Below are 15,942 nucleotides of genomic sequence, written 5' to 3' on the forward strand. Positions count from 1 at the left end.
AAAAATAATTTTAATAGCTAATATTTCTAATTAACATATATCTATTTATTTGCTTTTATAATAAATAATAATAATAAAAATATATGGTGAATTAAGATGATAATTATATTATATTCTAATAGAAAAAATTGAATTTGTATATTACAAATACATTTTTTTTATAAATATACATAATAAAAAATTTTAAAAATAAAATTAACGTCTACTTATATAAAAATATTCATGATATCTAATTAGTTAAATAATGTACGTATTCAACTATTAATTTTTTATGTTAAAATAATAATTTTTTATACTTTTATATAAATACATGTAAAAGGAAGCAGTGGAACAGGATTATGAGAAAGTCTACGGCGTTAATATTTTTATTAAAATCAGTCTAATATTTAATTAATAAAAAAATAAATAATCTCATATTATTAAGTAAAATTTTACGCTACTAAAAATATTAATAATAACTAATTAATAACTACATATTATAAAACTTGCTGTAACTATCACCCCAAATTATTATTGGAACTAAAAGCGATTATCGGCCGGAGAAATTTGATTCAAAAATTAAGTGAGAAAGAAGAAAGAAGCGGAAAAGATAAAAGTTTACCCAGTGATCAAGCAACAACACAAACAACCCATTTGGCGCGGATTGCATCGCCATTTCACCCCTCTCAGAACATGGAATCGGAACCCGAAACCGACGTTGAATCGGAGACTGAGCATTTCAACGGAATTTCAAACAAAAGAATGTCACCGTGGGAGTCCTTCCTCCGAAACCAACAAGATTCCATCAGATCGCTCTTCAACCGCCGCAACCGCCCCTCCTCCGCCCTTCCTCCTTCTCCACAAAACAACTTATCCTTCAAACCCATCCCTCAGCTCTCTCCTCTCGCCAACTCTGTCGTCGCTCGCTCTTCTCAGTTCTCCTCTCTTCTCTTCTCTTCTTCCATTCATTCCAATTCATCAAAAACCGTCTAATCTAATTGATTTCATTCTCTTTCTCAGGATCCTTGGAGTTTCGACTCACGAACTACAACACGCCTTCGATTCGGAGCTTCCGTTGAGCGTCAAGGAGCTTCTAACTTACGCTAGGAACCTTCTGGAGTTCTGCTCCTTCAAGGCTCTTCACAAATTCACCGCCACTCCCAATTACCTAAACGACAAGCACTTCCGTCGTTTGACCTATGACATGATGCTCGCCTGGGAATCCCCCAGCGTCGAGAGCGACGACAATGTCTCTCTCTGTTCTCATAATACATAGTTCAAATTGTTAACAAAGTGTGTGATGTGATGAATGATGATGTGATCAAAATTGCAGGAAACTCCTAAATGCAGAAGATACGAGGCTAATGGTGATGAAGATGAAGGTTCCTTCTTCTATTCCAGTTCCACTAACATGGCACTTCAGGTTCTTTCTGCTTTCTGTTTTCTAATGAATAATGAACGATACGGCATTGCAATTTGTTTGATTGTTTAGTTGGTTGGAGTTAGGTTGATGATGAAAAAACGGTTGGTCTGGAAGCTTTCTCCAGGATAGCTCCTGCTTGTGTTACTGTTGCTGATATAATAACCGTCCACAATCTCTTTAGCGCGCTCACTGTTTCTTCCGAGAATCGCCTCCACTTTCTTGTTTATGACAAATACATAAGATTCCTTGATAAGTATGGCTATTGTTTTGCTTCCATCAACTTCAGTTTCTGTTGGATGGCCTTTCAGTGATCTGCATTGTTTGTTTTAGTTCTTAACAATGCGCTGCATGCAGAGTTCTGAAGAATTCTAAAAATGCGCTGGCTGCTTGTTCTGGGAATCTTCAGCTTGCCGAAGAAGAGATTGTCCTCGATGTTGATGGAACAATACCAACTCAACCTGTTCTTCAACATATTGGAATGTCTGCTTGGCCGGGTGAGTCATTCTATCAGGCATTCATATAGTCTAGTTGCCCCTGTTGATTATAGGGTCTCATTCGATCTTGGACACCGAGTGACTGAGATACTTCTAGGATGATAGAGCCATAGAGGGTTCCTATAGTTTGCAATGGTAGTATCTAGCTCTTTTTTGTTATCTTTATGTGCTATAGATATCAGGATTGGTGGAGCCACAAAAATTATTCATTCTGCTAAGTGAATCCTTCTTCTTAGAATTCTTTTCTTTTTCTTCTTATTTTTTGTGGTCCTAAATAGTCTTTTAGACTTTAGGTGGATGAATCCAGCAAGTTGGAGTAATTGTGGAATGAAGTAAGCTATTGCTGATCATGCAGTTTTAGCCATTTCTTTATGCATTATGTATGAACAATGCATTGAATAACGGACTTAGGAACCCCAAATTTCTTACCTTCATAGGGCGGTTGACCCTGACCAATTATGCTCTATACTTTGAGCCACTTGGAGTTGGTTTGTATGAGAAAGCTATTCGATATGATCTTGGCACAGACATGAAGCAAGTCATAAAGCCTGACTTGACTGGACCCCTTGGTGCTCGCCTTTTTGATAAAGCCGTGATGTATAAATCAACTTCTGTGTAAGTTGTAACAAATACTTTATGAGACTGGTCTATATATTTCACTCGCTTTCCAATTCAAATTTTATGGTTTTTCAAAATGTATTGACAGAGCAGAGCCTGTTTATTTTGAATTCCCTGAATTTAAAGCAAACTTCCGTCGTGACTATTGGTTGGACATTAGCCTGGAGGTTCTCCGTTCTCACCAGTTTATCAGAAAATACTACCTTAAAGAGGCACAGAAATCAGAAGTACTTGCCAGGGCTATGCTGGGTGTTTTCCGGTATCGTGCAGTTAAAGAGGCTTTCAAGTTTTTCTCATCTAACTATAAAACCTTGCTTACTTTTAGCCTGGCTGAAACTCTTCCACGGGGAGATATGATCTTGGAAACCCTGACAAATAGCTTGACATATCTAACTGCTGTTTCCATTAAACGTGATATTCCTGGGACTTTAGATACAAAAAGACAACCGGTTTTATCTCCACCGTCAGTTGTGGCACTTTCCTCTCATGGATTTAAATCAAAATGTGTGGCTAATGTTTATGAAGAAACAATTGCTGTTGGTGATATCCGTGTTGGTGAGATTAGTCCCTTGGAAGTGGCAGTGAAACAGTCCCTTAATGACACTGGAAAAGTTGCAGCTGCACAGGCAACTGTGGACCAAGTGAAGGTTGAAGGCATTGATACAAATGCTGCAGTAATGAAGGTTCATTATGACTTTTGTCCCATTATCATTTTGTTTGCTTTTTTTTTTTTTTTAAAGAAAACTTAAATCACAACTCACATTCATTGTGGAAATCATGGTAACTCAATTTACTGCTTCTGCATTAAAGAATAGCTTAGCCTTATTGGTGGTTCAAATGAGCTGAAAATGTGATGCCTCGTGCCCTCGCTAGAAAATAATTTATTAAAATCTTACAAACACTTCAACTTACATATGCTGCAAAAAACTAGAACTGTAAATGCTTCCTATGCACCATAAAAGTACTAATTTGCTGGATTCTAGTTGAATGCAAAATAAGTAAAATATATTTTTTGTTTTTGCTTTTGGTGATATCATTTGTTCTCTTTGGTACATCTAAGCTCAATATAAATAATTTGCTTCATACTGAAATTGTATTTCAATTTTCAACTCAAAAGATATGCTCAATGGGTTAGGCTATCTATAAGCCCAGAATATATGCTCATTAGAAGGTTTCCTCAAGCAGATAAGGAAATTATAGGTGGAGCCTATGGTTTTTGCTATATGGTATGGTATGGATGATTTGTTTATCTCCTTGTAGGAACTACTATTCCCATTGATAGAACTTGCTATCCGACTACGGCATTTGACCTTGTGGAAAGACTTTTGCAAATCAACATTGTTTTTGATTCTCTCCTGCTATGTAATTATAAGGTAATATTTCGATTGTAATATTGGCATATTATTAGCGGACCATGTTAAAACGGGTTACTCTATGCATAAATTGTTTCAATTTGGTTTTCCTTAGAGTTGAAAATTTTTAAAGCCTTCATTCATGGTCCTTAACTTCGTCTCGTCAATCTCAAATAACCATATAACCATTGGTCTGAATCCTTAATCTATCGAGTTAGGCCCAAGAATGGGGTACCGTTAGTTTCTTATTGTTTTCCTCTTGGACTTATGGACAGGACTCAACTTCATTACTAATCGGTGTATAAATTTAATCTGTACTGGATATTGAGATTTAGCTGCAAAGTAACTAAAATCACATAGCAAAAGATACTAAAAAATCAGAAGGAAAAAAAAAAGGAGAGAAATTAATGTGGAATGATATTAATCAAGGACCAGAGAGTAATTTTAATGTATTGACATGAATTGTATCTACTTTTCTTGATTCTTGAAATTCTTATCATTGTGGTTATTTGTTGATAAGGCCATCTCATGCAAGATCCTTCAACGTTTCCCTCATCATTCTGCATACTACCTGTGTATTTTCAACTTTACATCGACAAGTAGTTCATAATGTCAAATCTCTGATCTTGAAGTGCGTAATTACTAATTTGCATTGCCAGTTTTATTGAACAAATTGATTGCCAACTGATCTGAGAGTGATCGCTGTTTAATAATTGATATTCTTGTGTTGAAGATTGGATGAATAAACAAGTTTGTTAACATTGATGTACAGGGGCTGGATTCAGTATTTAGTGCCATCCATTTTCATGTTCACTGCAATTGTCATGCTCTGGCATAGGCATTTTAGAAAGGGACGACCATTAGAAGCATTCATAATAACTGCGCCACCAAATAAAAATGCAGTAGAACAACTGCTGACATTACAAGAGGCCATTACGCAATTTGAATCACTTATTCAAGCTGGAAATATTGTTCTCCTAAAAATGAGAGCGCTTCTACTTGCTCTATTACCACCAGTGGGTATCCTAGTTGTCTATTTCATTGTAAGCTGTATGATGGTTAAACAAATTGATTCATAAGGAACTCTATTTTCCTCATGCAGGCTACAGAGAAGGTTGCAATGTTCATGGTTTTCATAGCTGCCGTGTTTGCTTTTGTTCCTCCAAAATACATATTTTTGGTGGTGTTCGTTGAGGGTTACACAAGGGCGATGCCATGGAGGAGGGAAAGCAGTGCCAGATGGATAAGGCGCCTTAAAGAATGGTGGGTCAGAATACCAGCTGCACCTGTCCAGCTCATTAAGCCTGAAGAAAGCAAGAAAAGAAGATGATGTTGCGTTTACTTGCATTGTACTTCAATCATATGGCTTGATACCAGCATAGGTTGACACTATTCCATGGGTAATCATCAAGCATTAACCCAATATTAAATTTTTGTCTATCCCATAAGCGCGAAATCATTTTTGTTTTTGGCAGCTAAGTTGTATATCCTCTTACCTCATTCGTGCTTTCCCCTTGTATTAAACCCCAGTTCATTTGAAAGTTTTGTATGGCATAATGTGCTTTCACTTCAACATACCAATTTTTAAGATCATAGCTGTTGCTGTGGTTAGGTTTTGAAAGCTCATTATCATACATATCAGACATGATACAAAATTATCTCCGGAAAACATTGACAGGATTGTATACAGGATTCAGAGAAAAGCTTATTATTTTCTGGATCCGTATGTGCCTTCACTAGCGTTTCAAACTTAGAAAATCTTCTTGTTGATTTAACGCGTGCTTAGTAGGATATAGCATGTATTTCTTTTATGTAAATCACTTGCACCAATATGACCACAAAAGTCAGGGATGGTTTCATTAAATATTTTCTTAAGAACAAAAAATCTGAAAAACTTGCCGGTTTCTATTTATTTTGCACCAATTTGATGAGAAACAAGACCAAATCGAAAACGATAAAGTTTCATATTTAATAAAGGAAAAAGATCCTCTAAATGATAATTTTAGTAAGGTGAATTCTATCGTGTAGAAGAAAGATTCTTTCTATATGTGTAGAAATTTGTTGTCATGTTTTTAGTAGAACAAATGTCTAGAGAGAGAGTACAATTACAACTATAGTGGAAGATAAAAACTGATGTTGATGCAAAATGTGGACTCCATTGTAGTGGATTAATTTCATCAATAATTTAATAATATAAATTTGATTAGGTATTAATTATGAATGATAATGATGGGTTGGTTTTTGTTTTTTTCTTTAATGGATTTAAGTTTCTGGGCCAGGCCATTTTTTTCTCTGGATTTGGGTCTTACTTGAATTTTTTTTATGAAAAACGAAAATAATAAACATAATATCTTATGAATTTGGGAGTTATTTGAATTTTTTTTGTTTGGGTCTTAATTAATTTTTTCTATGTAGATGTAGGTGTTGATTGATGAAAAGTGGACACTTTTTTTTGTCATGAAAGCTGTATTTTGTGTTCTTGAAAATATTAGTTTAGTCTTTTGCACATATTATTTTTATTCTAATACTATTAATAATCTTATTGTTAATAATATTTTAGACTATAATCATTCATTAGTTATGATTTTATTATTAGTTATATGGTTAATTTTGTAGTAGGTAAATTAATCATTAGTTATATGGTTAATTTTTGTAGTAAGATATATAATTTACGTTATAAAAAAAATATAATAGTGCACAAGAATAAAATGGTTTAGCATTTAGAATTTAATTTTGATTCGTTTAGGGTTTACTTTGATGATACTATTTTTGGTACGTGATAAAATTTTTGTATTGTAACAATTGTAAATCGATGATAGAATTTAGTGTTTAATTAGAATTCTTTTCGTAAAACCTTGGTAAAAATTTTGAATATATTTAGTTAATATAGTTGTTAGAATTTCAAAATATAATTTATAATTTTTACTAAAAAATTAAATATGTATGCTTTTTTCATGAGTATTTTATTAAATGGCATCATGTTATTTAATAAGTTATATTCATGCTTGATAATAAATAATTTATTGATGTAAAAACGATTACAAAAAGAATATGTTAGATGGATGCTAATTTAGAATGATTCATATATATATATATATATATATATATGTGTGTGTATGACCGGAAAAATTAAAATGAGGGTAAATTACATAAACAAATTGAATGCGTTCTAAATTTATATGAATGTCCAAAATGCAAAATGGTTATATGAATTTATTGCAATTTTTTGTCAAAACCATTAAATCTAAACTCATGAATTTGATTTACCTTGAGTGTGGTTCGATTATTATAGTTTCGATTTATCTCCATTGAAGCTGCTCCTATTAAATCGAAGCTATTGACTTTGTTTTACGTAAATTAAATCAAATAGATTTGATTTATATGAGATAGTCTTCACTAAAATATTTTTTCATAGTAAATTGATTCCAACGAATTCGATTTACTAATACACCTATTAATTCGAATCACATGTAATTGAACATTCATGTAAATTTAAAACTCATTCAGTTTATTTATGTAATTTATCCTTAAAATGAATGTTGTCATTTTTATACATTAAATTAGTTAATATAGATATTAAGTAGAGTATTATCTATTATTGGATATGATATGATATCATTCTTTCATGATTCATTTAGGTGAATTTTATTGCTATTTTTTTCTTTTTTTTTTTAATATTTAATTCGTTCTAAAATTATGAAATGATAAGTACTGTTATAAAAATGAATCCTTTAAAAAATGAGCCTTATAAAAAATTTTTAAAAAATAATTATGTACTTTGTATTCATAATATTTAAATAAAGTTTAACATATTAAAATTGGATTAAAAGCCATTTAAATTCTTTTTGTTGTTTCATTATTTTTAAACTTATACCGTAAATTATGTATCTTACTACAAAAATTAACCATATAACTAATGATTAATTTACCTACTACAAAATTAACCATATAACTAATAATAAAATCATAACTAATGAATGATTATAGTCTAAAACATTATTAACAATAAGATTATTAATAGTATTAGAATAAAAATAATATATGCAAAAGATTAAACTAATATTTTCAAGAACACAAAAATACAGTTTTCATGACAAAAAAAAAGTGTCCACTTTTCATAAAAAAAATCAACACCTACATCTACACAGAAAAAATTAATTAAGATCCGAACAAAAAAAAATTCAAATAACTCCTAAATCCATAAGATATTATATTTATTATTTTCGTTTTTCATAAAAAAAAATTCAATTAAGACCCAAATTCAGAGAAAAAAATGGTGACCCAGAAACTTAAATCCATTAAAAAGAAAAAAAAAAAACTAGCCCATCATTATTATTCATAATTAATACCTAATCAAATTTATATTATTAAATTATTGATGAAATTAATCCATTACAGTGAGGTCTACATTTTGCATCAACATCAGCTTTTGTCTTCCACTATAGTTATAATTGTATTCTCTCTAGACACTTGTTTTACTAAAAACATAACAACAAATTTCTACACATATAAAAAGAATCTTTCTTCTACATGATAAAATTCACCTTTTAGTAAAATGGTAAAATGATGCTTTAATCACCTTTAAATTTATAACATTTATTATTTGTGAACCCTACTATTTTAATTCAATGGTGATTAATAGTGTATTTTTTTCTCTAAAGTGACAATACAACTTTAGAGGAATCGATTCCCGTAAGTGTTTGATGGCAACATTCTGTAGCACGAACCCAATGCTTTCAAGATTTTACCTATCAGGGACATAGGGATAGGGCCATAGGGGTGTTGGGGTGAAACACATTCGGAGAAAATACAATTGGGAGCATTCTTTACTCTTTAGAGGTGGGTTAACGTTAAGTACCCTTTGACCAAAAAAAAAAAACGTTAAGTACCTTCAGCCTTTACATATTTTATCAATTTTACAAAAAATAATTAAAGAAAAGTTTATTATTTACAGTTAAAATATGCTGCTGTAACTGCTTTTGTCTTGCAAAGGCTTCTGAACTCCTGTATGTAGTGAAAATGTTTAAAGATCCAATTTGCACAAACTCTGAACTAATCTACAGTATTCGATGGTAAATGCAGGAGGTAATGATGACGTATAATGGTGTGATACACCTTATTATCAATTATACATTTTCTGGCCAGAACTCCCTGAAGAAAGCACGCTCAAATTCCTTCTCTTGCATCTTCTTCTCAAACTCCTCCATCTTTCTAATCCGTTTAGAAAGTGCTTTGGTTTTTTTCTTAGTTTCCTAAAAGCAATTGAAGTCGATGAAAATCAGGAAATCATGTCATGTACAATATCAAAGAACCAGTAGATAATGTAGAAAATAAAGACAGCAAGCTGTCTCGATGTCAAAATAGCAGCAAATCATATCAAAAGGGATGTATGACTCTATCTTCAACCAGATAGCTCGGCCAACTAATGGCGACCATTGCACAATTATGCTAAACTACCAGAATATATTGCCAAGCCAAAGTCCTTCTCCCATGTAAGTTGCCAAGCTATAATTTTTAACATAGTCTAAATCAAATAGAACATAGAATGGTAGATAATCTTAGATGACAAAATTTAGAAAAGAAAAAAAATAGAACATACCTGCTTATTGTTTTCCCTAGAACCATCATCAGTATGAACAGGTTTGACAGCCTTTTTCTTCGCTTTATCTGCTCCCAAACCTCGCTTATTATTCTTCACATATGTTTCTACAGGCTCTAATCTACCCTGTTTGGACAATAAACTTATTTATTATATTTTCTGCAAGCGAATTGAAAATACCTTACACAAACTAACTATCAAAGTTTCAAAATAGACTACAATTGCTGAGAAAATGGAAGCATTGCAAGAGTAGACTTGCAACCACTGTTGGAATTGGGGTGACAAACAAACATAACCTCATAAACTCATTAGTGATGTATAGGCATTTCACTATTTATTATGCTTCTAATATAGTGCAACACAGATAGGCTTCACAATTTATAATCTCAATATGCAAAGTGATGTGAAGGAAAAAAAAAGAAAAAGGACAGTCCTGCAGTCCATCTACGTCTTAATATTTAGAAAAACCAAACCAAATTCAACTCATTTCCCCCAAAAGTATACAAATTTTCCAACGGAATTATCAAGAAAATAGTTTGGCGTGAATTAACAGTGTAACATAACTGTTCAAAATTATATCAGTGTTATGATTGCTGATTCCATCTTCAGAGAGTAAGAAGATAAAAAAAAGGGAAAAGGAAATACCTGCTCAGAGACCCCAAGACCGGTGCCTTCTTTCCAACCATGCTTCTTCAATAGCTGCCAAAATAAGAAAAAAGATACCCCACGCATGTTACATTACAAGAATCAAAACAGAAGGAAAAACTGAAAAATCATCATCATCACGGTAAACGGTGAAAGAAGTGAAAGAAACAAAGTACCTGAAATCCTATATTGGAAGAGTTGATTGCTGTTGAAGAACTAGTTGAACCCAACGTATCTTCCATGGCTTTATAATATACCCCCCTTATTCTGCTATACACACAAGTAACCATCATCAATACACTGCAGCAACATAATATAATCAAACAATTCCAAATCTCTTTAATTACTTGAAAATTTCAGCATTTAGATTCCTAAAACCCTTTGCCTGTTCTGTTACAAACCCTAGAAAGATTAAGAAAAGTGCAGCCTGAGGTTAAACCCCTAATAATCCACACAAAAAAGAAAGAAAACAAGCGTTTGAAACCATCGGTACCTGCCTCAATCCCTTAACCGATAGAGTCAGATTTCAGGACGGAAAAAACTTCCGCCTCCGTCGTCGTCGTGGTCGTCGTCGGTCTTCTCCCTCTCAATCTCCCTCTTCCTCTCTTAAATTTTGTTAGATTTAGGCTTGTTTGGATGAGTCTATTAAAAAATAATTTTTTTGAGTTATCTTTTTATAAAAAATTTTATAGAAAAATAAAAATAAATTTATATTTAAATATTTTATATAATTTTTTTATTTATTTATTATATAAAAAATATTTTTTTTATAAAAAAAATTTAAAAAATATTTTTTTAATTTTTATTATTTTTAATTTTATTATTAAAATTTTTTTTTATCAAAATAATGTCATTCAAACAAACATTTAGTATTTTTTTTTTTGGACTTGAAACACTTAGTATTTATGTTTCTACTAAAAAGACGCTGAACGGGCCGGTAGGCCCATAATACAACGAGCATTTGGGCTGAATCCAACAAGCCCAACCTCAAGGGCAAAATAAGCTGATGTCGTTTAGCTTCCAATTCCATGGTTCGAGCCTTCAACTCATCGCGAGCGTTTCTTTGTCGTCGTAAGCTGAAGCAGCTGATTTTAGTTGGTAAGTGGTAACAGAATTTCTCATTCACACTCTCTTTGTGTTTGACAAAATGCTTCAGTGAGGAAACTACACTCTTTCTTAGTTTAAGAAGATGATAATTTACTAAGGCACTTTCAATTCACCTTCCTTATCCATAATCGATTCCAACTCTCAACAGCTTCGGGTTTCGTTATTATTACTCTCTTCTTTCTTTTAACTGTATTATATTCTGATATCAGAGTCTTTCTCTTTGAAATATTTTGCACGAAGAAATGGCACTACCAAATTCGATGACCTTGCCCTTGTCATCCTTCGTATCACCTACTTTTGTAAAAAAGAGGAACTTGATCATTCCCAAGCAGAAACAGTTAAAGCTCGGAAAGAAGTTTTTGAATGTGAGCTTTTTCTCAAAACTCTTGAGGCTTTCTTTCATGATGCGTATATGTATGAAGTTTATCTTAGCAAAATATTCTGATTGTTATAGTCTGAAAGAGTTCAATAAAGTTTTGTTTGTTTCTTTTGGTCTATTTCCTTGAAGCAGGTTGGTGATTCTAAAGTGATAAGAGTACCAACAAGAGTTCAAGCTCTCAAGTCTGATGATGCTGATTGGAAGAGACGGCGTGAAGCTTCTAGTGACTCTGATGATGAAGAGGACACACCTCCTTCATTTGATCAAAATGACCCTTATAGTATGAGCCTTGAAGAGAGACTAGAATGGAGGAGGAAAATTAGAGAAGTAATGGATAGAAAGCCGGAAGTTCAAGAGGAGTTAGACCCTGAAGAGAAGAAGAGAAAATTCGAAAAGCTTTTGAATGATTACCAGCTTGTTGTGGAAGAGGAGGATCCTGACTGGCCTGAAGATGCAGATGGGCGGGGATTCAACTTAGGGCAGTTTTTCGACAAGATTACCATTAAGAACACCAAAAAGGCCAATGATGATGACGACGACGACGATGACAAGGAAGAAATAGAATGGCGAGATGATAATTACATTCGACCTATTAAAGACATAAAGACTGCAGAATGGGAGGAGACTGTATTCAAAGACATAAGTCCGTTGATTATTCTCGTACACAATCGATATAGAAGGTTTGATTTATATCTTAAAAATTCAGTTGGATGTAATGCAAAATTATTTTGTATATAGTTTGCCATTTTAGAGAACTCTAATCAGAGCACTCTGCTGTTTGTTCAGTGTAATTAGCAACCTAGTTGGAGTGCAATTTGATAGTTCACTTTGACACTTTCTTCTCCTTACAATAAGAATTCCTCTGCTAGAATCTAGATTGAGTTTCCCTGTAAATCACTATGTGTGCATTCATGTGAATATGAGGATGCTTATTGTCTTGGGTTTTTATCTTGCGTGTGTAATAAACCTTAGAATCTGCAAAAGTACTCTCGGTCTACTAGATGTAATATGCAATAAAATTACGTCAACTGATCATTCTTACTACTAATAACATTTTTATTTTATTGTTAGGCCGAAAGAGAATGAAAAAATTCGAAATGAACTGGAGAAGGCTGTGCATATCATATGGAACTGCAGATTACCATCCCCAAGAGTAAGTAGAGTCATAACATTGATTGACTTTGATTCCTGTTACTCCATTTGAATTCTTATTTTTCATTTTTCGGATCTCAAATCTTATCTCATTTCATGTGAAGTGTATTGCACTTGATGCTGTTGTCGAGACTGAACTAGTTGATGCACTTCAAGTGTCAGTCTTCCCAGAAATTATCTTTACCAAAGCAGGGAAGATCTTATACCGTGAAAAAGGTATTTGACTGTCTATTTTATTTTAGCATTTAAAAGATTTAAAAGAAGGAGAAATGTCCTTTTTCATATCTTGTTAGTTTTCCTTCGGACTAAGCTTAACTTCAATTTGGTGGTCTGTCAGCACTTCGAAATGCAGATGAATTGTCAAAAATCATGGCATTCTTTTACTACGGCGCAGCTAAACCTCCATGCCTGAATAGCATATCAGATTCTCAAGAAGATATTCCTTCTGTTAGCATTGATAATCCGGTATCCTGAAAGATTAAAGGACAAAGTTGTTAGAGTCAAATGCTACAATGTCTTCCTTTAAAAATGTCTTTGCCATTCAACCTTCGGTAAAATATGTTAAGTGAATGTGTAGCCCCCTCTGATAACATATAATCTGATAGAATAACGTACATCAAGGCAACAAAATTCCTCGGGTGGACTGCTCGATGCATTCTGGTCGAAAAGTAGCCACAACAGGGAATGAGCAGACTTAGCTGTGACTTGTGGCAAAAGAAAAGTTGAAGTTTGAGTATGATTTTTAGTGACCTGACTGATGAGTTTGCTAATGGAAGCAAAAGCAATGTTGTATACATTTAGCACAGCTTTTTCCGAAAGAAAAATGTTAGTTAGTTATAATTGTTTTTCCACAAATTCATGTGGTTGTAAGAAAATTCCATTTCATTATGGTTTGTGTAAATTTTTAGTTGGTTTGCATGTATCTATTCTTTGCATGTAACTAGTTGTCGCCTCCCCTCATAAGCGCAATAGCGTCTTACCTCTGCATTCATCTTGATTAAAAGAAAAAGCTTTGCTCTCAGATGACTTTTGAACTTCTCATTGCCTCTAATCGTTTCTCTGTGTTCTATTTAATGCAAAAATATAACCTAACAGAATATTTCGCTCTTAATGACTTGATAGAGTCTTTGTATTGATATCTTTGAGCATGAGACAAGTATAATTGTGAAAATAGATGATGACATCAAAATAAAACTATACAGTTATAGAAATAATATTAGTAGAGTAAGATTGAAGCAATATTAATGATAGCTAGATCAATGACACCAAAGTCGTCAGAAGATAATGTATTTTCCCCTAATTTTATAATTATTATATTGTTAAGAATAGCTTGAAAAATAGATAATAATGATTAGAAAAATCAAAACTGAAATAAGAAATAGGGAAAAAATAGAATGCTCGTTAAATAGAATGTTCGTTTATACTATTCCTAAAATTTTGACAGAAAAAATTGTCAAAAAAAACCTAATTATATGTCATTATTGTTGTTATAAAAGAAAGATACAGATTGGTGTGTGCTTTTCTGTCGTGGTCGTTTCTTCAGTTGTTTTCTTCTTGACCGTGTCGTCTGACAATTTTTGTTGCAACAACTGATTGTTTTTGTTCCCTCGTTACATGCAGATTATGCTCTAGTTTATTCAATCTTCACCGTACTATTTCATAGAGGTATACCATTTAATTTGTCTCAGACCTAATTCAATTTGTTTAGTTTATTGTTCATTTATGTTTTTCCTTTTTTTTTTTTTGAGTTCTTTTCAGATACGGTTATGTCGTTGGGAATTGAAATCTCTCTTAAGTTGAAATGTATATTTATGTTTATGCCTTGTAAAAAAGAGACATGCATGGCAAATTAGAATAAAGAAACGAGGACAAATTTGAATAACAAGCATATATATGTCTCAGGATAAAGCAGAAAAAATTGTTGTCCTATCATTTTGTTCAAATATGTTAAAATGGGAATGTCTCAAATTAGTTCACGGCTCTTCCTCAGTTGTATGTCTATATGAACATTTTGCTTCTTTCTTCTGGCTATTATATTCTTGTATGTAACTCCGACATTTTTTCTTTGCAACTATAAACAATGTGAATTACTAGCCATTATTATGCCCTGCAATTCAATGAAATAAAAAACACAAAAAGTACTTGAAAAATACACGAAAAATTTCTAAAATATCTATGCGGTGTGCTAGTTTTTTTTATTGTATTTTTTGGTTAATAATAAAATTGTCATTGTTATTATTATTTGCATTGTTTCTAATTTGAAAAAGTTAAAATTTGAACAGATTTTTCGAGTTATTCAGAAAAGACAATTCATTTTACGAAATTCTAATCCCAAAATCATAGCCAAGTTTATTCTTAATATGCAAAACTTAGCTCAACGTCGTAACGTGGGTATCAAAATCCTCACTACATTACCTTCGAATGAGGCATTCTTAAGTTCTCCTGCATCCCCATCACCAATCAATATCTCCATCAACACAGATGACGGCACCAGTAAGAGTTGGATTGCCATTCAAAAGGAACCCAATGTCATCGATCATCACCAGAATGACACAGTGAAATCTAACAGTTCTCAATTATCAAGAGAAAACGAAGCGGTTAATAACACAACCACGTCCATCAAGCGAAGTAATAGCAGTAAAAAGGAAAAGAAAGTGTTCCCTCCTCCTATACCATCTCTAGCACGGACACAGAACCTGGCTTCGCACATGCCATGGGTATTGAGAAGGTACTACACAAGCGAAGGAAGGTTGATTCTCAAAGAGGAAAAGGTGAGGCATCATGAGTACTTTCGAGTACATAGGGCCAATGGTAGACTCACCTTGAAGCTTGTTCATCTTGACAACATCAACAACAAAGATTATCAAGAGATCACTGAAGGCTCTCATAATAATCATACTGCATTTGCTCCTAACAAATTTGCAGCTGAAGATAAGGGTAATGAAGAATTACTACATGGCCAAAATAATGAAAATGGTGTTGTAGTATGTGGCAGCAATAATGGTAGACTAAAGTGCATGAACTTCAATTGTTTGACATCACCATCTCCTCGAAGCCGGTGTACTTTCGAAGTGAAGATGCACCCGGCAATTAGAACGGTTCATGGTTGATTACCGTCTTGTTAACCTATTCAACTTTGTTTCGTTATGCCTATGTATTTTTTGTTTTTTCTTAATTTTTTTTTAAGTTGGAAA

General features: G+C 32.9%; 4 protein-coding genes across 8 annotated transcripts; 3 read left to right on the forward strand and 1 right to left on the reverse strand.

The window, feature by feature from the left end:
- Nucleotides 1–518: 518 nt before the first annotated feature.
- Nucleotides 519–5,602, forward strand: LOC107619538 (polygalacturonase inhibitor (DUF639)). The gene is made up of 10 exons (XM_016321827.3): nt 519–914; nt 1,000–1,228; nt 1,313–1,402; nt 1,486–1,655; nt 1,757–1,896; nt 2,334–2,511; nt 2,603–3,197; nt 3,775–3,887; nt 4,639–4,882; nt 4,969–5,602. Exons 1-10 carry the CDS (start codon nt 673–675, stop codon nt 5,194–5,196), a joined length of 2,229 nt encoding a protein of 742 aa, XP_016177313.1. The 5' UTR covers nt 519–672; the 3' UTR covers nt 5,197–5,602.
- Nucleotides 5,603–8,667: 3,065 nt separating this feature from the next.
- On the reverse strand, nt 8,668–10,743 carry LOC107619621 (D111/G-patch domain-containing protein). 4 transcript variants are annotated; one of them, XM_016321922.3, is made up of 5 exons: nt 10,608–10,743; nt 10,287–10,377; nt 10,111–10,164; nt 9,466–9,591; nt 8,668–9,118 (listed from the first exon to the last, which is right to left on the reverse strand). In XM_016321922.3, exons 2-5 carry the CDS (start codon nt 10,350–10,352, stop codon nt 8,993–8,995), a joined length of 372 nt encoding a protein of 123 aa, XP_016177408.1. In that variant the 5' UTR covers nt 10,353–10,377; nt 10,608–10,743; the 3' UTR covers nt 8,668–8,992. The 4 variants fall into 4 exon arrangements, with proteins under 4 accessions (XP_016177408.1, XP_020966585.1, XP_016177407.1 ...); XM_021110926.2 differs by having other exon boundaries at nt 10,287–10,380; XM_016321921.3 differs by having other exon boundaries at nt 10,604–10,743.
- A 367-nt stretch (nt 10,744–11,110) lies between these two features.
- On the forward strand, nt 11,111–13,769 carry MRL7-L (Thioredoxin superfamily protein). 2 transcript variants are annotated; one of them, XM_016321814.3, is made up of 6 exons: nt 11,111–11,208; nt 11,458–11,582; nt 11,729–12,276; nt 12,668–12,749; nt 12,853–12,964; nt 13,086–13,769. In XM_016321814.3, the coding sequence occupies exons 1-6, from the start codon at nt 11,139–11,141 to the stop codon at nt 13,220–13,222; spliced, it is 1,074 nt and encodes a 357-aa protein (XP_016177300.2). In that variant the 5' UTR covers nt 11,111–11,138; the 3' UTR covers nt 13,223–13,769. The 2 variants fall into 2 exon arrangements, with proteins under 2 accessions (XP_016177300.2, XP_020966586.1); XM_021110927.2 differs by having other exon boundaries at nt 11,141–11,208; nt 11,427–11,582.
- Nucleotides 13,770–14,285: 516 nt separating this feature from the next.
- Nucleotides 14,286–15,942, forward strand: LOC110266385 (uncharacterized). Its single transcript, XM_021110928.2, has 2 exons — nt 14,286–14,413; nt 15,031–15,942. Exon 2 carries the CDS (start codon nt 15,109–15,111, stop codon nt 15,856–15,858), a length of 750 nt encoding a protein of 249 aa, XP_020966587.1. The 5' UTR covers nt 14,286–14,413; nt 15,031–15,108; the 3' UTR covers nt 15,859–15,942.

The sequence above is a fragment of the Arachis ipaensis genome, chromosome B9 (genome assembly GCF_059453495.1).
Source record: "Arachis ipaensis isolate K30076 ecotype BB chromosome B9, ASM5945349v1, whole genome shotgun sequence".
NCBI lineage: Eukaryota > Viridiplantae > Streptophyta > Magnoliopsida > Fabales > Fabaceae > Arachis > Arachis ipaensis.